General features: G+C 33.7%; 1 protein-coding gene and 1 pseudogene across 2 annotated transcripts; both read left to right on the top strand.

The window, feature by feature from the left end:
• Positions 1-15,094: 15,094 nt before the first annotated feature.
• LOC108993718 lies at positions 15,095-15,458 on the top strand (annotated as a pseudogene).
• Positions 15,459-20,593: 5,135 nt separating this feature from the next.
• LOC108993717 (transcription factor TCP4-like) lies at positions 20,594-24,946 on the top strand. Of its 2 annotated transcripts, XM_018968723.2 has the most exons (3): positions 20,594-20,835; positions 21,234-22,695; positions 24,723-24,946. In XM_018968723.2, the coding sequence occupies exon 2, from the start codon at positions 21,653-21,655 to the stop codon at positions 22,658-22,660; it is 1,008 nt and encodes a 335-aa protein (XP_018824268.1). In that variant the 5' UTR covers positions 20,594-20,835; positions 21,234-21,652; the 3' UTR covers positions 22,661-22,695; positions 24,723-24,946. The 2 variants fall into 2 exon arrangements, with proteins under 2 accessions (XP_018824268.1, XP_018824269.1); XM_018968724.2 differs by lacking the exon at positions 24,723-24,946 and having other exon boundaries at positions 20,595-20,835; positions 21,280-22,809.
• The last annotated feature ends 350 nt before the right edge of the window (positions 24,947-25,296 follow it).

Genomic DNA, 25,296 nt, shown 5'->3' with positions numbered 1-25,296 from the left:
CCCCAGTGACTAGTGGTGGTGATAATGGTAACATTAATGGCAAGGAGGGATTGCAGGATCGAGAGGTTTTTTTCTAAGGAACTTAATGCTGATTCTCATTAGTTACAGAAGGAGATACATAACGGTTCTGAGGTCAATAAAGATGCAGTTAGTGGCATGGGGAATATTCAAGGTCCATCCTATCATAAAATTGTTATGGAATATTCCGCATCTTTATTTCAGGAGGATGCAGTTTCCCACGCACATCAAGTCATCACTCCTCCAAGTAAGTTACCTTATACTCATTTTATGGATTCTTTGACTTTAGTCCCTGGTATTAAGGGTGGGTTTGGATACACAAAACATCTCATTTCATCATTATAACTTTCTCAATTTGTCATACAAAAATATAATAAATAATTCAATTTTTTCAAATTTCAAAATACAAATAATACTAAAAAATTATATTCTAACAATATTTTATTCAACTTTCAACAAAACATCTCATCCCATCTCATCTGAACTGTCTATCCAAACCCACCCAGGTCTAATTCCATGGAGGGTAAGAGGGTATCTCATGGGGAAGCTTCTCATAATAGCCTTCTATTTCTTTTGTTTCTAAAACTTCAAAACCTGTTGGTTGGAAAAGGAGAGCTTGAGGTGATAACAGTTCTAGTTCATCCCCTATGGATACTAGTGTGGGTAGAAGGAAAATGGGAGCTGTTTTATCTAACAGAGTGGGTATGGATCAACAAAGTTCTAAGAAGCAGAAGGTTCAACTCAGTCATTTAAAGAGTCAAACACAGGGATCATTGGTGGTGGCTACTAAGCAGCCCCACCAACTTCAATGAGTTGCCTAAGTTGGAACTGTAGAGGGCTTGAGAACCCTCTTACAGTTCGTGAGCGGGACCATTTAGTCAAAACTAAGGTCCCAATTTTTTTTTTATTTTTTTTTTTTATGGAAATTAAGTGCAAGAGAAGCAAAGCTGAGTTGGTTAGAAATCAGTTGGGTTTTAGAAACAGTTTTGTTGTGGATTGTTTAGGAAGGAGTGGAGGTTTAGCTTTCTTTTGGGATGACCTATATGAGGTTGTGCTGGATACCTATACTCAATGTCATATTTACCTAAGAGTAACTCACAAGGAGAATAGTTCCAGTTGTCTTTTGACTGGTTTTTATGGAAATCCAGTTACAGTAAAGAGGTCTGAGAGTTGGAGGTTACTTCCTGCTCTTAAACCTCTTAATAATCTGCCATGGATTTGTTTTGGTGGTTTTAACTAAATCATTAGATAGAGTGAAAAGTTTGGAGGCCCTAACAGACCTTACCAACAGATGGAAGACTTTAGAGAGAGTTTGCTTTCTTGTGACCTTAATGATCTGGGTTATCAGGGTGGGAAATACACTTGGTGTAATAATAGAGAGGGAACTGCTTTCACTAAAGAAAGGTTGGATTGAGCTTTGGGGAATTCAAGTTGGATGCTGCATTTTAATGGCACTAACTTTATACTCTAGTTGGTAACACTTCATGTCACAGTCCAATCTTCATTGAGTTTGATTCTAGAGACCATCTGAATAGTAGATGCAGTAAACCTTTTAGATATGAAGCTAAGCGGGTTTTAAGAGATGAATGCACTAAGGTGGTGAGGAAGGCTTGGCTGTTTAATTCCCCTAATCTTAATACTCTTTAAGATACTTCAAGGGGTCTGACCAGGTGTAAGGAACAATTGCAAAGGTGGAGTTCAACAGTTTTCAAGGGACAAAAACAACTTATCAACTCAAAGTTGCAAATGATAAAAACTTAAAGAATGATAATCAGGGAAATTTTGGTGATGAGATTTGTGTGCTTAAGTAGGAAGTTAACAAGCTACTTGAAGAAGAAGACCAGAACTGGAAGCAGAGAGCTAAGCAACAGTGGCTCAAGGAGGGAGACAAAATTACAAGCTTTTATCACAAATGTGCTAGCCAGAGAAGGAAGACTAATTTCATTAAAAACATTACTAAGATGGATGGAAGTGTGCTGCATTCTTCTACAGAAATTAGTTATGAGTTTCAAGCTTTTTTCAAAGACTTATTTACTACCTCTAATCCTAAGGGTTTTCAGCAATGTTTGATAAATTTGAAGCCTTGTGTGACAACAACTATGAATGCTTCTCTTACAAGAGAAATCCGTTCTAAGGAAATTGAGAAAATTGTTTTTCAAATGCATGGGCTTGGTTCTCCTGGACCAGATGGTTTCCTAGCTATTTTTTATCAGCAACACTCACATATAGTTGGTAAAGGAATTTGTGATGCAGTGAAAGAGGCATTCAAATCCAACTCTTGGGATGACTCTATTAATAAAACTTTCATTGCATTGATTCCAAAAGTTGCTAAGCATACAAAAGTGACTGAATTCATGCATATTAGTCTTTGTAATGTCCATTACAAGATTATAGCAAAGGTGTTGGCAAATAGACTGAAGTTTTTTCTGCCTTCTATCATTCTCCAACTCAAAGTGCTTTTATTTCTGGTCATTTGATCATAGATAATTTTATTGTGGCCCATGAAATCCTGTACTCAATGAAGAACAAAATCAAGGGAAATTATGGATATTTGGCTTTGAAGTTTGATATGAGTAAAGTCTATGATCGAGTTGAGTGGTCTTTTTTAGAAGCTTTTATATCTAAATTGGGCTTTCACAGAAAATGGATTGATTGGATAATGAGGTGTGTGTCAACTGTGTCATATTCTCTACTCATCAATGGAACTCCTCAACAGAACTTTAATCCTTCGAGGGGCATTAGGCAGGGTGCCCCTTTGTCACCCTACCTTTTCATTTTATGTTCTGAAGCCTTAACTTCCATTTTGATTTGTGCTGAATCAATTGGCTATATTTCTGGCATTCCATTAGCAAGGGGTCATTTACATGCAAATCATCTATTCATTACTGATGATAGTTTAATTTTTTGCAAGGCAAGTTCTATTGAATGGAGTAGGTTGCAAAGGTTTTTGTCTATTTATGAATTGGCTTCAGGTCAAAGGGTTAACAAAGACAAAACCTCAATCTATTTTAGTAAAAATGCAAGAGCAGATGTGAAAGTTATTTTGATTAGAACTGCAGGGGTTTGAGCCATTGAATCTTATGAAAAGTACTTAGGCCTACCTACAATGATAGATAGATCTCAAGTTGCCTCTTTCAATATTATTATTGATAGAGTAAGAGCAAGGCTTGCAAATTGGAAAATGAAATATCTTTCTCACGCTGGACAAGAAATTCTAATCAAATCTGTCATTCAAGCAATACCTACATACAGTATGGGAGTTTTCAAAATCCCTATAAAAATCTTGCATGAAATACATAGGGTTATGCTTGCTTACTGGTGGGGATAGAAATCAAATGAGAGGAGGATTCAGTGGGTTCCAAAGCATCAACTGGGAAGAAGTAAGGCTGGGGGGTTGGAATTTCGAGATTTGGAACCTTTTAATCTGGCCATGTTGTCCAAGCAAGCATGGAGGCTAGTACAAAACCCTTCCTCTCTGGCAGCTCAAGTCTTGGGTTCGAAGTATTATAACTCAAGTAATTTTTTGAATGCACAGTTAGGCAGAAATCATTCTTATCTATGGAGAAGTATCCTGCTAGCAAGACCTGTTCTCATGAAAGGTCTCTTTTGGAGGGTAGGAAATGGGAAGGATATCAGAATCTGGTTTGATAGGTGGCTACCTCAAACTCATAATTTTCAAGTCCAAAACAGGTGTTCTATCCTTCCTGCAGATGCTCCAGCTTCAGCCCTTATTGATGACTCAACATGTCAATGGATGTACCAGCTTGTGGGACAGATTTTCTGCCAAGAAGAAGATGAGATGATATTAAGGATACCAGTTAGCCAATGTGGAAGTAGAGATAAATAGATCTGGTCTTATACTAGGAATGAAACTTTTACTGTCAAATATGCTTATCCTATGCAAGTTGAGCTTGAGGAAAGTAAGAAAGGCCAGTGTTCTGTTCATAACTCTGATCAAGATAAATGGAGCATTTTGTGGTCCCTTAAGTTGACTAATGCTGGGAAAATTTTTTGTGGAAAGCATGTTATGAAGGTTTACCAACCAAGCTCAATCTTTATAGGAAAAAGGTTGTTGACAATCCCATGTGCCTAATCTGTAATCTGTCTGAAGAAACAGTTGAGCAAGTTTTATGGTCCTATGTTGCTGTTAGAGATGTCTAGTTTTACAGCTCAAAAAGGTTACAAAAAGCAAAAATTGCAGACCAAACTTTTAAGGATTCACTGTTTTATCTGTTTGATACATTTGAAGAAGAGGAACGCTTAGAGATTGATGTGGTGATGTGGAAGATGTGGAAAAGAAGGAATGCAATGATTTTTGAGAACCTATGCTCCTTTCCTCTAGTGCTTTTTAATCAACCAAGCCAAAGATTATTTGAAATTCACTCCAGTTATCAACCTCAACAGTTTAGGATTTCTAATCCTACTACATCTTCATCTTGCTGGATGCCTCCACCTCAAGGTATTGTCAAGATTAATTGGGATGCATCACTTGATAGAGATCTTTCTTTGGCTGGTTTTGGAGATGTGGCAAGGGATAGTGAGGGTCATGTTTTGGCTACCATGAGGATGATACAAAATCTATTACCTGATCCTCATATAGCATAACTTATGTTGTTTTTTATGCCTCAAAGTTCTCATTGGAACTTGGTTTCCAATGGATTATATTAGAAGTGGATGCTCTTAATGTTGTGGAGGGTATTAAAAATGGTTCTCAAGGTTGGGACAGTTCCAGTATGCTCATATCAGATGCTAGATCTCTCTTGGCTCAAGTTCAACAATAGACAGTTGTTCATATTCAAAGAGGTTTTAATTCAATTACTCATGCTTTGGCAAGAAGTGCTTTAAGCATTGTTGATTCAATGTTTGATGAAATAGAGGAAGTTCCTCAATGTATTACTCATTTATTGTAAGCATGTTTGGTAATTGAATAAAATTCGAATGTTCTTTTCAAAAAAAAAAAAAATATATATATATATATATTTATATATATGGTCTAGAGTTAAATAAATATAGATTCATAAAGTGAGTTTTATGTAAGTTTAAGAAAAGTGCTAGATCCACAAAGAAATTTCACAAAATCAAATTGACAAACTGATGTGGCTTGATGTGGTACGCTAGATCTACTTTACAGTTAAAATAACTTTATAATCTGACGTACCACATCAGAATACCACATCATTTCGGTTTCAATATGTAGATCTCAAAAACATGTTATCAAAATATCAAATTGACTTTTCAAACTATTCATATTAAAAAAAACTAACTGTTCATATTCAAAAACCATTTTCATATTCAAAGACCCTTTGGCATAACATGACTGAACATCTTCATATTATCATATCTTATCGTATTGTATCGTATCGTATCGTATCATCATATCATCATATTTGATCATATCATATATCATGTTTAACCACCATGGTAGGGTTATGCTATCCCAGTGGCCAAACCAGGCAGTATCATATTGTGAAACTTTCCCTTATTAATTCTCAAAATTCCGACAGGAAAGAACACATAAAATACCACTTTGTTTCTAAAGTATGTACACTCGTATCATATCATATCATGTTGGTACAAACTATATCATGTGAACCAGTATCATCATATCAGAACCAGATTCAAAATTAGAGTAAAAACAGATAAGTTATACCAAAGGTTTTTCAGATGCATATCATATCAAACCACGTGCTGAACATATTCATATCATTTTCATATGATCAAAAAAAGATCTAAAACATTTTCATATCACATGTACAAAAATTTTCAGATTTCATATTCGCTCTTTTGCACATTTCAGAAGCATATCAAATATTGCTCATATCTGCACTATTCATGTCAAAAAACATTTTTCTCTTTCATACAGATTTCATGAGTGAATGCAGAACAAACTGAGGTAATTTTCACATTTTCCTTTGAAACATAATATGCACATTTTACAAACCAACTTCAGTTCATTTTCCTTTTTATACAAATCTAGCATAAAAACCCCGCTTACCTAAACTTTTTTAATTTTTCTGAATCTTTCCACAACCGTGCCGAATGAATATCAATTGTCAATTATACGGAATACTAAACGTTACTAAGCTTCTAAAAGGACTTCCTAAAACTCTCTATATTTACTTAAATTCATGCTACGAAAATAGTTTTAATAATTATTTAGTTATCAGAAATCTAACAAATACTATCGTCATTAAAGTATATTCTTAACTTATTATAATACAATTTTATCAAATGTGGCAAAACAACTTAAATTCATTTCGAAAACTAACTAAATCATATTTAAAACTCATATCTCTAATAACTATTATTGAAATGATAATTTAAAACTGCTAACATATAACATAGTATGAAATTGTAAATTTCTTAAACAATAGTAGTTTATAAAATATCTTTAATAATAATTATATTAAAAATTATTGCAAATTACTAATCATATCCAATTTAAAACCTTGTATTATTGCAAATTACTAATCATATCTAATTTAAAACTATACAAGGTTTATTTCATATAATAGGCTTAAAGTGTTTAAAATAAAAGATTAAATACATACAATTTACTACCAAAATTAAATTGTAAGAATTAATACTAAGTAATATAATTAAAGTCTCTAAATATTTTCTGTGAAATAAAGTTTATGGCTAATATTTTTATCCGAGTAAGATCATGCCTAATTTAAAAATACTAGACACAACCCAAATTAAAATAATAAATTAGTCTCTTAATACAATAAAATAAAGTTCATTAAAAATCATTAACATATAGTTTTTGAAAAAAATAAAAAAAATCTAATTTAAACATAAAGTTGAAGTCAGGTCATTTGAAAAGTTCCAACAGTTTCTAAATTATAATAGCCAATCTACACTTACAATTTACAACTTAATAAAAGAATTATATCAAATTTAAATAATATAAACAGCAAAAAACTCATTTAGTAAGATCGACTTAAATTGGTTTTAAAGCATTTAGAATAAAATTAAAATCTTATTATTTACTACTGAAATTAGTTGTAAAATATTTAGTAATTTAATTTGAATCCATAAATGTACATTCTTATACCTTAAACAAAGCTCACTTAAAACAAGTTTAATATAAAAATCAGTCCAATATGAAACCATCTAAATTACAAGGGCATTTTGGAGTTGGTATGGCAAATGAGATGGGGCTGCAAGCTGTCTGGCTGGAAGGTGATTCTCAAGGTGTAATTCACAGCCTCCAAAAGAATATTGATCGGTGGGATAGTGTGGGATTGGTTTTACATGATACTAGAGTAATGTTGGCTAGTTTTACGAAATGGCAGGTGACTTTTGTTAAAAGAAGTGGTAACCAGGTTGCTCATTGTCTAGCAAGGGATTCTCTTGAGCTAACTGAGGATGTGACTGAACTGGTAGATTGACCAGTTTTGTAATTTGTTATCCTTCTTGTTTACCTGATATCAATGAAGTTTGATTTTCTACTCAAAAAAAATTACAAGGGCATTTTGGATATAATATCCAAAACTAGCTGTTAGAGAGCATTTTGATATTCCATTTGAATAAATCGACAATAGACTATTTGGCTGCACGTCCCTCCTTTCTCACTTGAAGTTCGCTATTGGGTGTGAGATTAACTCATTTCGTTTAGGAATTATGTTGAATCTGGCAAGTTCTTGTGGTTTTAAGTTAGTTTTTTCCTTTATTCAGATTTGGGCACTAACAAAGAGCCACTGAATTGGAATACTAGAATAAAAGTTGCTGATGGAAGACCATGCTATTGATTTTATAATTTATATATTGTATTTTTGTGTTTTGTAATGTCATGTATAAATACCAAATAATGTAATATATAGTGAATTGTATTATGTGTTGAATGCATTTTATATGGTGAATATTGTATTTCCTTTTTTTTTTTACATGCCTTTAATTAAAACGTAATTAGCTCTTTCTAAGCTTAGTTATTTTTACATAAAATTTAGTATTCCATTTTGATAAATTTTTATTGTTATAGACAATATTTGATGCATTAGTATTATGCTTTTCAACATGATTTCTTGAAAAAAATTTCATAAAATATAGGCTTATATATAGATATATAGATATATATATATATATATATATAATTATGCTTTTAAACAACATTTCTTCTTGAAAAAATTGTCATAAAATATAGGCGTTTAGTTAAAGAGAAAAAAAAAACTATGCTTTTCAACATTATTTATTTCTTGAAAAAATTTAATATCATATAGGTTTTTGTAAAACTTTAAAAAAATGGGTACAACTCGGAACTCGTATTTTTGAGTTTCAAAAATCCGGTTTCATCCAGGTTTTTGCCCGGGTTCCAGGCAGGGTATACCCAGGTACCCAAACCAAAACCCGGATGAAAAATCTTATTCTCTTCATCTCTATGAATGTGTATTTATATGTAGACTTCACTTTCACAACATATTGGGTTAGAAAATTTTGAAAAAAGATGGTAGTCACCTAGCTTGTTTTTTAGTCTAAGATGGCAACCAATTAATTTCTGCCTCTAATTAAGGCTTCAGCTGTGCTATGCTGAAAAACAAACATACAAAAAGGCCAACTTTAATGGGCATTTAGTGTGCATTTCATAATTCAGTTGCCTAACTACTCCCTTTAAAATTTCAAAGGTGCCACCCTAAATTTCTGCCCGCCCTATAAAATGCTACGCGCACTTGATCCCCATACATGGATAATTATCCAAGGTCTACGACTCTACACCGTGTCCTGTGATTGTAACGGATCCAACAGATTGACAAACTATTAAAAAGATCGATTGTGTAAGCATGATTTTAGACTCTTTTAATTCTTATTAGATCTTGAGGACTTTAAATGAGAGATACATAAACATTTGAAAGATCTCCTGTAACATTTCTTAAACATTCAATACTGCTAATTAAAAAATAGAGAAATTTTATTTGTAATCTCCAAATGGAGATTGCCAAACCCTTCATTAAATGAAAAAAATACCATTCTGATAAGGTTATTATTATAATTTTAAAAAAATTTAAAGATAAAATTAACTAGATTTACAATACAGTTCCTACTTTTAGGGACTGTACGTAGCATTACTGTATAATTACCATATATCTCTATTTCACTTGAAGAAGCTTAAATTTAAAAAAAAACTGAAAGTATATTTTTTCTATGGATAAAAAGGTTAAAATTTGGCCACTAATTTGAATCCATTGTTGGCATGACTGAAAATAATAACTCCTTTCGCCAAAAAAAGGGGAATTGGTCCATAAAGCTAATAACTTTCTAAAGTAATCCAAGAAATTTGAACTATAGATTAGTCATTTTAGAAGGAAAAATCTTCTTATAAGTGATTTCACCCACCAAACTGTACATCAATGTTAAATGTAAGATATATATACATATTTTTGTGAAAAAAGTTATGTGAGTGTTCACATAACTTTTTTCATGATATGTCAAACCTTTAGGAGGTTTGACATTATTAAAAAGTAAACGATTTGGTATGTCAAACTACTTGTACCTAGCAAGTCCATTTTAGAAGATATGTTGAGTTGATCAAAAGAGATTAAAATGTGCACTAAATGATGTGATAAAATATGTGACAGAAATTTGGGTTGGCCAATAAGGACAGGGCAAAACACCAGCGAGAACAATAAAGATATGACCCCAACAGGTAGGAGGCTAGCCCGCCCCGTAGAGTGCGGATAGCACCCCTAACACAAATGGGTAATTGCAAAGAAAAATGAAACCTTTAGGAGGTTGTGCATAGAATATCAGTAATTAATTCAAGGGTAGTGGAGTTTTAATTAATTTATTATAATCTATTCACAAAAATGGGAGATTGTCTGATCTGTGAGGTTGACATCTTGCATTGCCTCTCATTCGTGTGTGCACATATATAATATTACAGATGTAATGGCATGATGCATTTATGTGCAGTAGCTTAACTTGCATTTAGATAGTGAACTATCTCAAATAATTTATAAATAATAGTAAAGAAATAATGATAAAATATTAAATAATAATGAACAATAGTAAGAAATAGGTGAATAATAATAATAATAATATATTAAATAGTAGTAGAGTAATCTATCCAAACAGTCTTAGGCTACTTTTGAAACATAGAAGCAATTGAACTCATTTGATATGAGTTCAAATTTAAGCCTAGCCCAATATTCAAACACACAACTCTTAAATTACTAAACATTACTTAACTCAAGATCTCTTTACATGTGAGACTCACAATATTTTTTAACTCAACATCTTTTTATATGCATGATCTATAATATTTTTTAACTTCTTATAACTATATCTAAATTCATATTAACATCTAAATACATTTAAATTTATCTTATATGAGCCTCACAAAATTAAATCCACAATATCAATTGATCACTACTATTTATAAATAATTTAACTCAATTCAGTATAATTCAATATTTAAATGCAATCTTAATATCTCATTGGATAGAAAGCTTGTGGTTTGTAGGGCGCTATGAGTAATATCTACGTCATAATCCATTTTCTTTTTCTTTAAAACAACAAATAAATATCTTATGATGCCTTTTTCTTCCATGATTCGTGACACCTTATCCCCACTCACTTTGTGAATAAGATTCAAGGTTTATATTCTTAATTTACATGACATTCTGAAAAGGCTACGGTTTTCACCACTTATTCAAGAAGAAAAGAAAATAATTATATTTGAATGTTGAATTGAGTTAAATTAAATTGAGTTGAGATGAGGTAATAAAATATTATTTTTAATATTATTATTATTTTTAAATTTTAAAAATTAAATTATTTATTATATTTTATATAAAAAAAAATATAATAATAAATTAAATTGAGTCCAGAGGAGTTGAGATCCGAACGCACCAAAATATCTCATTTTCAGGCCACTTGAACACAGTGTGCCACATGCCTAGAATACAGATAAAAGCTTCTTTCTTTATATTCCATATAATTTCTCTTCCCAAAAATAAAAAAATAAAAAATATCACGTGCCTTGACAGAGACTCGATCGGGTGGCTTTACTACCAATGTCTCGCCAAAAGAATCCCAGAGAATTAAATGGAAAAGACAGTAGGGCCTGTACTCTAGCGCGCATCAGTAGTCTCTGAAACCCTTTTAGAGAAGGCAAATGAATGCTAGAATGTCGTCGTTTGCCCCCACATTTTGACTGGTTTGTATCTCTTATTTTATTTTTTATTTTTTAATTTAATAATTAAAAATAATAATTTATAATAAATTGATGTATTCTTTTTAAATATTTAAATATATTAAAATAATATATATAAAATTAAAAATAAAAAAATAAAATTATACTAAGTAGCATGCATAGCAGTCATTATTGATCGCCAGCCTAGCACTAATCAACCCTTTTAAGCACCTTTTACATTTCAATTTTACGTCCCTTCGTCATGTTAATCCAATTTTAGAATTGAATTATGTTGCTTTGTACATTTATTTTATTTTTTATATCTAATTTATTTTATTTATTAATTAAGAAAGTAATTATTAATGTATTGATATTTTTTAAAGATATAATAACTATTAATTCATTTAAAAATATTAAAAAAATAAAAAATATGAATTTTATTTAGGTAGCACGCCCATCGATCATTACTGGCCCAGCCTAGCATTACCAAAATTTTAGAAAACTCACCTGTATTTATAAGTTTTATTTATAATTTAAAGTACAAGATTTATTTTATTATTATTTTAAAAAAATTATATTTTAAATTTAAAACTTCAACTAACATTCTATAGCATAATCTTAAAATTTTCAGATTTTAATTTATTAGTACGTACTTATATAATTTTTAGCATATTAATAGATAAAGAGTAGATAACTAATTTTTAACATTTTTCTTGAAAAAAATATAGACACGGTAAAATATATTTTTATAATATTTATTATTTACTAAATACTGCTTGAAATATTTACTAAAGCCGTTTTCTGCATTTTTGTACGTCGAGACTCGAGAGAGAGTTCAGGCATAGGTTTTGCAAGGATACTAATATTTAATAATTATTACAAAGTCTCCCGGCCCCTAGTCTGCAAAGAATGATGCTGGTCTGTTTCTGTTGCAGAGACTTCAAACATATGAACTGCATGTTTCTTTACAGGCCAGCCTGCCTGCCCGCCGGCCTAGCTAACATAAAATTTCAAACCCTAAAGTATTGTATAATTTGGTTACGTACAGTCCTTTTTTTTTTTCCAAGAAAAAGCTGAAAACTAGATCTCTGCCCTTTGTGGAAAGACATGATTTTTGGTTCTTAAATACCTATTATTTTTTGCAGGTTACTACTGTCTTTGAGCTGAACTTATTACTATTTGCGTTTGGGTACGGATGTATATTGAATTATTTTGTAAATAATAATAAAAAATAATAATAATAATAATAATAATTATATAAAAAATAATAATAAAATAATAAACAAGAATATCCCAATAAAAAGTCTATTTTACTTCTCTAAATTGATACTTCCATTTCACCTCCGGTTAAAATTCTTTTATTTATTTAGTGATTAAAAAAATGATTAGTATTTTTTTATTTTTTAAATATATTTAAATATATTAAAAAAATATAATTTTTTTTTTACGCTAAGCGATATGCCGAGCGGTCAAAATAGAACGGCATAGTACCGCACCCATACCTAAAACTAGGCCTAAGAATAGCTAGACCCCATTCACTTATTTTTTTTAACATAGCCAAAGCCATCAGCCAGTAGTACTGCAGTGAAGGCATCATGAGCCTTGAATTAATAGTCGTTTGTGACAATATATATATATATATATTTTTTTTATGGCATTCTTTGTTTTCAAATTTTCTTTCGAAAATGATAGGCAAGAGTGTAAATTAAATCGTAATGCCCATAAAAGTTTGCACTTTTGTGAGCTCATTCTTGTTAATTAATCGTTCTTATTGATCTAAACTTCAAGTCGAGTTGGGTCTTAATTAATTAGTGGCACTGGTTCTTAATTCACCGTCTCATATTTGTAAGAAGAGTAATGCTGGTACTAGAGTTAAGTGTTCAAGTTTGGTGCACGTTCTTTATAAAAATATAGACCTCATAAAAAAAAAAAAGGTGATGTTTTTATATATTTTTCATGAATTTATTCTTAGTGGATCTATTTGTTTTTGTAAATGATTTGTACGAAATTTTTATATTTAAAATTTGTAAAAATCATTAATAATTTGAAAATATACAGCCCATGACGTTGTTCAACGTTAATTGTTACAACACATGGCTTGATTCACTTTACACTTCCGGATTTGATTACACTCTCTTGCAAAAAGGAAAACTTTCTATCTCTCATAAAAAGCCTTTATATCTTATTTTTTCCCTTTCCTTCCCTCGTTGCTTCAATATCTATCCAGTTTGTCTATCAAAGTAGTTCTTTTTTTTAGTTTGTTTTTGTTTCCTTCAAGGCCGACAGATTATGATCTATAGTTTTCCAGCAACTCACGAGAGTCACAAGCAATACAAGAAAACTCTCAGGCTGCAAATCGTTCAGAGGATAGTGGCGGTTTTGCAAAAATCACCACGCGTGGTCCTCACGTGCTGCTCACAATTGCACGTGGTCTTGATCACATGCCACCCCTTACGGTAGCTTTTTTGGCCATACGCGTCGGATTGCTGGAATCGCTACCATCTGATCTTTTAGATATAACTTTGTGGCTGAAAAAGGACAAGCGTGTTGTCTTCACAAGTTGTCACAAATTCCTAAGTCTACCGGAGTTATTGTAAACTATAATCCGTCATTTTTCACATCTATCTTACAGCTTTCCTTATTGTTTCCTTATTATTTAGCTAAAAAAAAAAAACAGGAGTTCATCTCTTGGACGTTTGTCTACAGAGGTTGAGTCCTCTCTTTTTTAGGAAAAATGAGGTTAAGTCTTTGTTTATGCAGAGTGTTGTTTCTTAGATGTTTGTCTATAAAGAGCATCAACTACTGTTGTGAAGACCAGATCAATCATAAAAAAAAATAGTGTACTGGTAAAGTTTCAAATGTACTAATTGGTTTATGAGGTAATGATTGATATATATGAGGATATCTCTGCATATATCTAGTCATGAATATAAATTTATCTGATGAATAAATGATGATAATTTCTCTTAAAGAAAAAAACATGGTTTGATTGGTATGTAACGACCAATGCACTCGTTGCTTGACCCAAAAGATCATATATATAATTAATGTTACTTTTATAAATTATCATTATTTTACTTTTTTTCTCCTTGTGGGGCTGGAAACCTTTCTGGCCAGCATGCGCAATGGAGGAGACATCTTGGCCTTACATAAGTTATTCTCGATCTGTTGCTGTTTTTCTTTTTCTATGCAAATGCAATATATTAATAATGAAAAAAAAAATGGGGACCAGCAAATTAGAGCCTCTAACAATTCCTATGGTAGTGCAAGAAAAAAAGAATAAAAAAAGTCATGTAGAGAAGTGTAATAAAAAAGGATTGGTCCCAATTTTCTTTGGCCAATCATAATAAGCCAAGGAGGAGCTATTACAAGGGTGATTGGTTCATGTAGTATACAAGTCATCTCACGCTACAAATGCAGCGGGTGTTGTAGAAACCGAATATTCTCGTAGAGGTTATTGAACTCTTCCATAAGCTTCAAAAAATCCATTCTAAGCTCCCGATTTTTTTGTAAAGTTTTAATTGAATGTTTCAAACTACATGACCTATATTTTAAAAGGACTAGTTAATGATACAACTTGAGCCCTATTGAAATATTATAAAGTGTAAGAATTTCTCATTCTCAACCAATGTGCATGAAATCTCATACACCATCTACCTTAGCACTTATCAGAATGGAGTACCACATGTTTGATGTAGGGCTGTGCAGATTACCCGAAAACCCGTTGGACCCATTTAAAATGACCCGACCCGACCCAACTTTTATCGATTAGTTAGCTGATCGGTTTCCAACCCGATTAGTTACGCGGGTCGTTTACATTTGCGTCAACCCGTCTGACTATAAATACAAACTTATCAAACCCTAGCCACCCAACTCCTAAGTCCAGAGCTGAAAACCCTTCCCTCTTTATCTCTCGTGTTTGTGGAGTGAAGAATCATAGCGAAAATGAGTCTCGGGGCAGCAGTTGTGGGACCGAAGGGGAAGAAGAAGGGAGCCACATTCGTGATTGATTGCGCGAAGCCGGTTGAGGAAAATATCATGGATATTGCCTCACTTGAGAAGTTCCTCTAGGAGAGGATCAAGGTCAGAGGCAAGGCCGGCGCTCTTTGTGAATCCATCACCGTCGTCCGTGAAAAGAACAAAATCTCTATCACCTCTAATAACAACTTCTCTAAAAAGTATCTCAAGTATGACTAAGAAGTACTTGAAGAAGCACAATGTGAGGGACTGGCTTCGGGTGATTGCTTCTAACAAGGACAAGAATGTTTACTTCAACATTGTCGAGAATGAGGGCAAGGAGGAAGATTGAATATATACTATTCTTGTTTGTTACTACCGCTTCTGCAAACGATTGCATCCGAATGACTTATGCAAGGTTTGCTCTTATCATTTTTTGTTTTTTGAGATTTTTTCTTGAGATTGAGAAGAATCTGAGATCGATGGAGATTGATATTGTCATTTAAGGCTTAAATCTGAGATAAATCGATGTGCAAAAAGTTAGGTATTTTTTTGTTTGGTAAAGGTCGGGTCATAGGATTCGACCCGAGTTTATTTTAATCGGGTCGGGTCAATTCGGTTTGGCGCCATAAATATAGCGGGTCGGGTCGGATCAGGTGTAAATCTGGTTGTGACGGGCCGGGTTGCAGCCCTAGTTTGATGTATGTTTCCATTGAGATCGGATGTCAATCGTATAATGGAATGACCCACAATGATCAAGCTTTGAAGGATGGTACTTTGTTTGGAATGCTCATTTATAGCTAATACTATAAATGGTTACAAGGAACTTACGTGGTTAATTTGAGACTAAGGCCAAAGTTTATAGATTTTTGTGGGTGAAACTTACTTATAAATAGGATGATGATACAAGCTTTCGTGGATTCTCATGCTCTCTATTACCGTGCTTACAATGGTGGATGATAGGTTGGGGAAGATGAAAATGTCTTGAAAGCTTGAAAAGGGCCTCCCAATTAATTGCATTTACATCTCTCCCTTGATCAGTCTAACTACTACCTTGTTTTATGTCAATTTCTTGTCTTTTATGTGTGTCAGATTAGTTTATGTCTTGTCTTTGGCGGCTCTTTTGTCTCTTTCTTCTTTCCTCTAACACTACAACATAATGCGTTTTTTGCGGCAACATTTTTCTACCACAAAAAATGTCAAAAGTGTGGTTAAAGATCTAAAGCCACAGTTTTACAATCGTAGAACAAATGCCACAAATTCAGCTTGACACTTGACCCATTTCTCGCCACAACCTAAACCGCCGAAGATTGCCCACAAATTACGACAGATTTCTCCCGCTGATATTGACCCTGAGTTTACTGTCACAGCTGCCTATCCACCTAATCGATGAAATTGCCGCAAAATTGCAAACCTAGCCGCGAGCGTGTGTTCTTCGCAAACAACCAATCCTCCTGCGCCAGGTTGTTCGGTGCACAGTCCATTATCCATCTCGGTGATTTGGAATCGCCAGTCAAATTTGCTGCAGTTTCCAAGTCGCCGCAGAAATCCATAGGTACGTATAAATGTGATAACCCATTTTTGGCAGTTTAGGAAATCGCAGGGCAATTTTTTTCCTTTATTTATTTGTGTATTTCGACCCAATAGGGATGTATTTACCGTCAATTTGTTTGTTATCAGTATGATTATCTAGGGAAATTAGTTTTCTAGATTGGGAGGAGCATTGAAAACAGATTGAGGAAATGTATTGGAATTGGCTAGTACTGAATTTCCTCAATCTGTTTTCAATGGTACTACTTTACTCTCAAATTCCCTATAATTATAAGGACATCTGAGAGTAATCTGTTCAAAATTATATGAAGCGAAGTTGTTTTTAGGCTATTTTTCCTATATATATATATATATATATAATCATTCTGGAAAAATTGCATGGAGGCCATTAATATATCAATGATAGAAAATAACCTAATTTAACTTGAAGACTTTACACACTGTATGTCAACTGAAAGCAGTATGCCATAAGAAGCCTCAGATAGAAATTAATCCCTCAAATATATGATTTTATAACTTGGTTTAGCAGTCCCACATTTAATGCATACTTGGAATTTCAACATGCCAACAATACTACAATCTGATCGCAAAAACATGTACATGTACATACAAGCAATAAGAAAATCTCAATGTTCCAACAGTTCTTTGGGGTCTTGGCTACCACAACCAAATCAACACTGCCCTTAAATTCTTCATATATTGACCTGTTGTAATACAACAACAGCATAAACTCAGACCATAGCACGAACAGATTAATAACCACCAATTTATATGTGCAGCTGAAAACTACTACTACAACCCTAGTCCATATTATCATGGGGCTTGAAGCTGTTCAACATGTTTTGTACCTTAATCCACATTATGTTAGCTAACATCGTAGTTTAAACAATTGTTATCTCAAACAAGTCTTAATAAGCATTTCAAAATTAGCCCATTCAAGGAAAAAAAACCAACTGTTCACTGTGTTAATCTGAGTCTCTTAGCATCCAGTTTTTGCTAGGTAAAGGTTCATATTAACTTAGGAAATTTCCTTATCAAAATATAATGAAAAATCATCATATACACACATGCCTACACACACAAATAGATGACATGGCTATGTGGATCAATAGTCTTATATAAAAGCAATATATATATATATATATAGATTTCTATATATATAATATGTATATAGACTTCTGGGTTTTTATATATACATGTGTGTATATATATATAGCAACCACATCCTGCATATAATATATATAACTACTTGTATATGGTAACTCCTAAATCCAACCATGTTCTTGACATATAAAATATTAATTATATATAGTTGTTGTGGGCGCTAATACACTGATAGTTTGGGGGGCTTACAATATTAATTACAGCTTCGTATATTTTACATGCATGACCCAATAACAGGATGGAAAGAAAATTTCCTCAAGAGAATTCTAATATTAAATAAAACCAAAAATATAACAATATGTTTGTTCAAAAAGAAATCCCAAGTATTATTAACTAGTGATTATTGAAATAATCCGAATATGGCTAAAACTTCCAATAGCAATGGAAGTTCTCCTAAAATAAAACGGAGTCAGGTAAGTTCAGTACTTGATCAAGGTTGCACATAATTCAGAGAACTTGAGTTGCAATCTTCCCTCTTTTGAGTCTCGTTTTGTGTCTCTCTCGCTCGACCAAGCGTCTACCGATTGTGTATTAATGAACTATCTATCTATATATATATCTTGGTCATTTCTGTTGCCTTGTGCAATGTTAATCTCTCTTCCAAAGCCCTTCTTTCCTCCTCTATGCTCCATCTCCCTGAAACTACTAATTAAAGACTAATAAGATAAAGTCAAACGACGTAGTACATAGCTAATCTTCCTAGCTAGATATTTTCTTTAGGAAAAATGCTACATATTATATCGTCATATATCCTACTCTCTATCTCATTATAGTGAGGTGTTATTGCTTATTAAACCTTTGATTGTTTTTTTTCGAAAAAAAAAAAGCTGAGATGATCTAAGAGTGATAGAAATTTTCACATTTACAAAAGAGGATGAAAATTGGATACTGCATCATGATGTGTCTATTGAGACAATTCTCATCATGTCTTCTAAAATTATTTTTTTATTAGATGAGAAATAAACAACATACAAGAAAGAATAACTTCAACACCACTACATGATCATCCACATTCTCTCTCCAAAAACCATATCTTTCCCCCTTTCTCTTAAGGGAAAAGAATTTTCACCATACTCCGGTCTGATCCCTCCCTCATGACCCTCTAACCCTTAGAAGCTATTGTTACAAAGATCTGTCATGTTTTCTTTTCTCTCGTAGTAGAAATATCTAATCTATCACCTTTCAAACATCTCCTAATTCATACCGCTAGTGCGTTGCACCGCACCACTCATTTTTTGGGTCGTACGTTGATCGATCGACAAGTTTGAAAAAGTAGTGCCTCAAACTAATCTTGCACCCCAATATCGCGTCTTCAAGAGACATATGGCTTGGTTTGATTCCATGAGCCTTTTGCAAATTGATACAAACACTAGTTGAGCATAATGCAAACGCATGATGTGTCATAGTTGAGCATAATTGAAATCCATCAACTTAATTGTAATAGAGAAAATGGAGTTCTTCGATCTACAGATTTCCCGATGATAACATACAGAAGTGTAATCCTAAAGTACTACGTACTCACTATGATCACATGAAAACCAAAGTGGTACATAATGCTTTGGACCATTAATAAGCTAATGACAATGTATGTTGCATCACCTTTAGAGTCTTCACCAGGCCGTATTTGTTAGGAGTTGGAGACTTGGAGTTTATCTGTATTGTCGCGCGCATACGTGTTTGAGCGCTCAATTTCCTAGCTAACTCACTCAAATCATTCAAGAATTTATATTCCCAGACTTGTGTTTGAATTTGAGATTCTAGGTTTTCTTTGAGAACCTATTGTATCATGTCGACCATTAACAATTAAAACGTGCAATCAAAGGCATAAAATTTTTTCCTATTTTTTAGTAGCTCGAACTCTTAACAAAAACTCTTTATAAAAAAGAAATATTCTTTTTCATTTTCTTTTTTGTTAATATCTCTAGTTATACTATATGATGCTTAATGCTTGGTTTGTTTTCGTAGATAAAATGATAGGAGATGTGATGAGTTGAGATAATAGTTAAAAATTAAATAAAATATTGTTAGAATATATTTTTTTAATATTATTTTTATTTTAAAATTTAAAAAAGTTAAATTTTTTATTTTATTTTATGTGAGAATTTGACTGTAATGATGAGATGAGAATAATTATGAAAACAAACGAGGCTGTGTTGTATGGAACACTGGCCTACTAGAAAAAGATAGATGAAAAAAGTGATCTATTTAGATGACAATGCTATTCCAATCAAATTGATGCTTCAAGTCAAGCTAGGCCGGCCAGGATCACATTCATCATCTCTTCACAAGTTAATGCAACCGTTCAATGTTTTAAATGATATGCTATTCCACACGCGGTTTACAATCTCATTAGAACATATATTTGTCTAATACGTATATTCTCTTTCTGTATAGCATTAATGTGTATGTCACTTTTGTTCATATTTTAACTAGTTTAACTACAACTCAATCGATTTGTAAGCTCGCTGCATTTCTGAACTCCATCTCATTAAACTTGGGTAATAATACCTCAGCAAAATGAAATTTATTATGTTCATATTTTTCCTCTGGTTTCATAATTTTTGGGAAGCCACATACAAATGACTCTTGGGGCTAAACAAATGATGCAAAAGAAGGTTAAAAGCGTCGTTGAGGGACGTTTGTCCTTTCTCAGAGAGAAACCAGGAAAGCTGTTGGATATTATTATCAAAGCCTTCAAAAGGTGGGTGGAAGAGGTGGTCATTGAGAGCCACCTCTTTATTAACCATGACTCTAATCATAACTCCTCACCAAACAGTTCTGATTATAAGGAGTCATTAGAAAGTTAAATCATTTTATACACATGTGCGCGCGCGCAAACAGACAGACAGAGAGAGAGAGAGAGGGAACTAAAAGAGTAGGGTTTCAGAGATGAATAGTTGAGTTAGTTTCTGACAAGGTTTTAAGGGGCTCAGATGACCAAATATTTTTTATCTGCAACTCTGACCAAATTCTGTGCCCTTTGCAGAAGCATTAACAGCTCTCGTTGGCCAAAGGTACGATTGTCTCTTCTACCATCTTACTCTTCCCTTCCACCTTGGTTTTTTTTTTAGATTTTCTCCCTCCCTCCTCATACATCTCATACTATGTACCGATTAATTTCACAACATCATTCAATTTTTCAATTATAAAATATTATTTTCACCTCTTCTGTAGTCTTCTTTCCTGTTTCATGGTTGTTATCAGCTGTAGTTGGGATACTAATTTTCATTATTTTCCAACAAATTTTTGTACCCACATGGATAAAGTTGAAACCCACCCATCTGCTCTGTTTACCTTGTCATTTTACTCTCTGTAGAGATGCAGATAGATGGGTTTTAATCATAAAACTTTTTTCTTTTTTTGGATTTCAGTTTACTAAATTCTGCTGTTTTTTTTTTTTTCGTATTTTCAGCGTGGGTTTTATATTTATTGATGCTATTGGGATGTGGAATCCGAAGATTGCAATGGCCAGGGCTTTTTTGGGATTAGCAACATAGCATGGCATCAGTATCTGGTATCAGGGTCTCTGTGCAGTAGCAGATAAAGTAGCAACAAGCAACAGCAAGAACAAACAGAAGCAACTGAGAGAGTAGTACAGGAAATCAAAAAGTTCCTGAAAATTGCAAAATCAGAAGGGAGGAATCTGGATTCCCAGAGGAAATTTCAGTTTCCCCTGACGCCTATCCACAAAGTTACAGCCCCAATACAACAAGAACCACAAGAACAAGGCCTTGGCCAATACCCCCATCACCTTTAACCACATGGGGAACGCATAAACTTCCCACCAAACAGAAGCATTCAACAAAGAGATTTTTTACCAAACCAGAGGCTATGCAAAGCACAGAAACAATGGGCATGAAGAGCACCGGAGGAGAGATAGTCCAAGTCCAAGGTGGCCACATTGTCCGATCCACTGGCCGCAAAGACAGGCACAGCAAGGTCTACACTGCAAAAGGTCTCCGCGACCGCCGGGTACGGCTCTCGGCGCACACCGCCATTCAATTCTATGATGTTCAAGATCGACTAGGCTACGACCGGCCCAGCAAAGCGGTTGACTGGCTAATCAAGAAGGCCAAGTCCGCCATTGACAATCTAGCTGAGCTACCACCATGGCATCCGCCTGGTACTTCTAATGCTACCCCAGAACAACCAGACCCAGATGGAGGCACAGCAGAAATGACAATAGCAGAACAATCAGAGTCTTCTGGCTACAACTTTCAGCTCCATCGGCAATTAGCTGAGAACCCAGATGACAATTCAACCTTCATTCCACCAAGTCTAGACTCTGAGGCCATCACAGATACCTTGAAATCTTTATTCCCGACAAGTTCTGCAACGTCCTCTATCAATTTCCAGAGCTACCCACCTGATATAACTTCAAGAGCCTCCAACCCCACCCAAGATCTTGGCCTATCCCTCCACTCTTTCCAGGACCATTCAGCTCCAAACGGCCAGACCCTTTTCGCGGGGTCGGCTTCGGTCGGATTCGACGCCAATTACCAGAGAATGGTAGCTTGGAACAGCGACGCAAGCGCAGAAAACAGAGGCGGTTTTGTCTTCAGCTCTCCCGCGTTGCCACAACAAGCATTGCTGGGCTCACCATTTTCACAGAGGGGACCCTTTCAGTCCAGTTTTGACCCGTCGGCTCGCGCTTGGGACGAATGTCCTACAGCCGCGTCGCACCCGCAGAAAACACAGCCAATTCATCAGTCTTCGATCTTTGGAAGCCGGTTTGTGAGCGAGCCAAGCTTTTGCATTCCAGGGATAATTCAGGGTGAGGAGGAGCAGAGTGCCCATAGCCATAGGCCATCCTCTTCGCGTACCAACTCCCGCCATTGATTGAACAAGAACTGAACTGTTTTCCTCACTATTGGGTACTGTACTTAAATTCCCTTTATTCCAATTTCTCGGTTTTTTATTATTCTTCTTCTTATGCAATTTATGCTTGTTCCCATGGATAATTTAACAAGAAAAACGCTTTTTTTTTTCGCTGTTTTGTTTTCTAAACCAATAATAATGCAAATAGAGAGGCTAATTTTTCCTTAAGCTCTAGAGTGTCCTATTTTGTGAAAACTTTACAAGAGAGGAGGCCAATTCAATGGTCTACCGTTGGAAAAGATTATCCATTTGGATTCAACCCTTTGTTTTTCTTACGATTAAACAAACAGATTTCCAGTGTTATCATGTTGTATTGGATGCTCTACTGTTCATTACTTTGGCTGTTTTAGCTAAACTTTTTCTTTTTTTTAATACGTGCTTCATTTGTTTAAGTAATATGACTATCCAAGCTGGATTCTGGTCCTGTTGTGTTGAGAACACTAGTTGAATACTGTTAATTCCTATCACACTTCATTTTTAACTCATAAATTATGTCTTTAACCACGCTAATTGCAAAACTTTATTCAGTAAAACTGTTTGGAATGATGTCTCTACTGTAGTTAAACAAGAAAGAGCTGTTTTCTTCTACGTCCAACAAGAGAAGATTGGTTTTTGTCTTGTTTTAGTTTTTTTTGTTTGCTGTCTCCAAAGTACAACTTGTAATGAACAGTTCATTAGTCAACTAATTTTTCAGACCTTGGCAGTTTCCTTTTAACCTTATTCTCCTGTTTAAACTATTTTGTCAATACATGTACCGGGCGGTGGGGATGTTCTCACACAAATGCATTTTCTTGTTACTTCAGTAGTCATTTCTGGAGGGCCTTGTTGAGATTGCATCTCGCGGGTTGTCCATAACTTCAATTAGAGCAATGTCACTTTTCTTCTTGGGTTCTGTTATCTTCAATCACGTTAACGGACGTGACACAATTTTTTAGAGGTTTTATAAGTTAACCACTTACAATAGGTCTCGTTTTGGATAATAAAATGAAATGAGATGAAATAATTTATAAATAACAGTAAAATAATTTGTGAATAGTAAGAAAATATTTGAGTTAATATATTTTATGAAATTTTAAAAAAGAAAAGAAAAGAAAAAAAGTTGAATAAAAATATTATAAATTTAAAATATTATTATAATATAATTTTTATTTTAGAATTTGAAAAAGTTGAATTATTTTTTATATTTTGTTTGAAAGTTTGAGAAAATTGTAATAATTAGATGAAAAAGTTGAAAAATTAAATTTTAAATTAAAAAGTATTTGTGTTTGTGGTGTTTGAATATTGAGATGAGAGGACTTGGTAGGACTTTGCTATCCAAACTAGGGTTAAAGCCAACAAAGATATGACACACAACTAATACGACTAGAGATTATGATGAAATACAGAATGAAAAACATCATTTGTTAGAATGTTATCTATGAGCTTGTTCTTGTATTGTTATGGACGTGTTTCATAGCACCTCTCTCGCAATCACCTGCAACCAAAGAGAAAAAGGTCTTGGGAGGTTCGTGGGAACGTTTTCAATGTCCAATTTAGTAGAGTAATAAGAATTTCTTAGGGGTAGAAGAAGATGTCTGATTTGTACCTAGGTTGGTATAAATAGAGCCCTAAGTATCTTCTGTTTGACGAGGTAACTGCCTAATCTATCATTTCAAATTCAAATGATAGGATGGCTTCCTGAACTTTCCTCGCTAGATAACGGCTCACCTGTGATTCGAGGACGGTTAATGTTCTATCCTATCTGTAGGCCGTGTTTTGGACTTAGGGCTTCATGAAGTTAGGCTTGGTCTTAGGCCCATGCTGCGGACCAGCGGGCCCCCAAGAAGAGGTGGGGATTAAACCCCTTCCATATACAAAACTCTCTGGAATCATTGTTCTCTCCTCATTTTCTCCTTTTTTTTTTTTTTTTAACTTGCACTCCTCGTACTGTGGTTATTTGGAATAAGAACTAAATGTTCTGGGTCAGAGAATCACTCTTTATCGTTTCATATATTAACGAGGGTACTATTGATGTGGTTTATAGGTGGGGAAAAAAAAGGGTGTTCGTTCTTGAGACTCAAAAGTCTGCTGTGTGGCTGGCTTCAGATGGTCGAAGTAGATCAGTGTAATAGGCTAATAGCAGTCTTGTAAAATATTTTGTAGAAATTGAGGACCTTTAGATTGAATGCAGAGTATGTAAGGTTCATTCATATTGAGGCCCAACCTTGGTTACAGGCCCCGTTTTTCTACGTTTTCAATGTCAAATAATTATCCGAATTTGTAAGTTTTTCATTTTAGTTTTACATAAAATTTAATGGGAATTGAGCAGCTGACAAATCAATGTAGGGTAGAAAAATTATACTCATCATTTTTATAGGACACTTGTTTTTATTTTTTATATTTATATATATTTTTTTCTCTTAATAAATATGTAGTATAAGGATTATGAGGAACATAACTCTATAAGGTATGCAATGAGAATTGAAAAATAAATAAGGATTTTTTAAATGCTATTTTCATCATTGGTTTTATAGGAGTTCTTCGATTTGATCATAATTGTCTGCGAAAACATTGTTTGGTTTGAATTAATATAACGTCTATCTATACTTATGAAAGGA

The sequence above is a fragment of the Juglans regia genome, chromosome 1 (assembly GCF_001411555.2).
Source record: "Juglans regia cultivar Chandler chromosome 1, Walnut 2.0, whole genome shotgun sequence".
NCBI lineage: Eukaryota > Viridiplantae > Streptophyta > Magnoliopsida > Fagales > Juglandaceae > Juglans > Juglans regia.
This window is presented reverse-complemented; position numbering and strand designations above follow the sequence as displayed.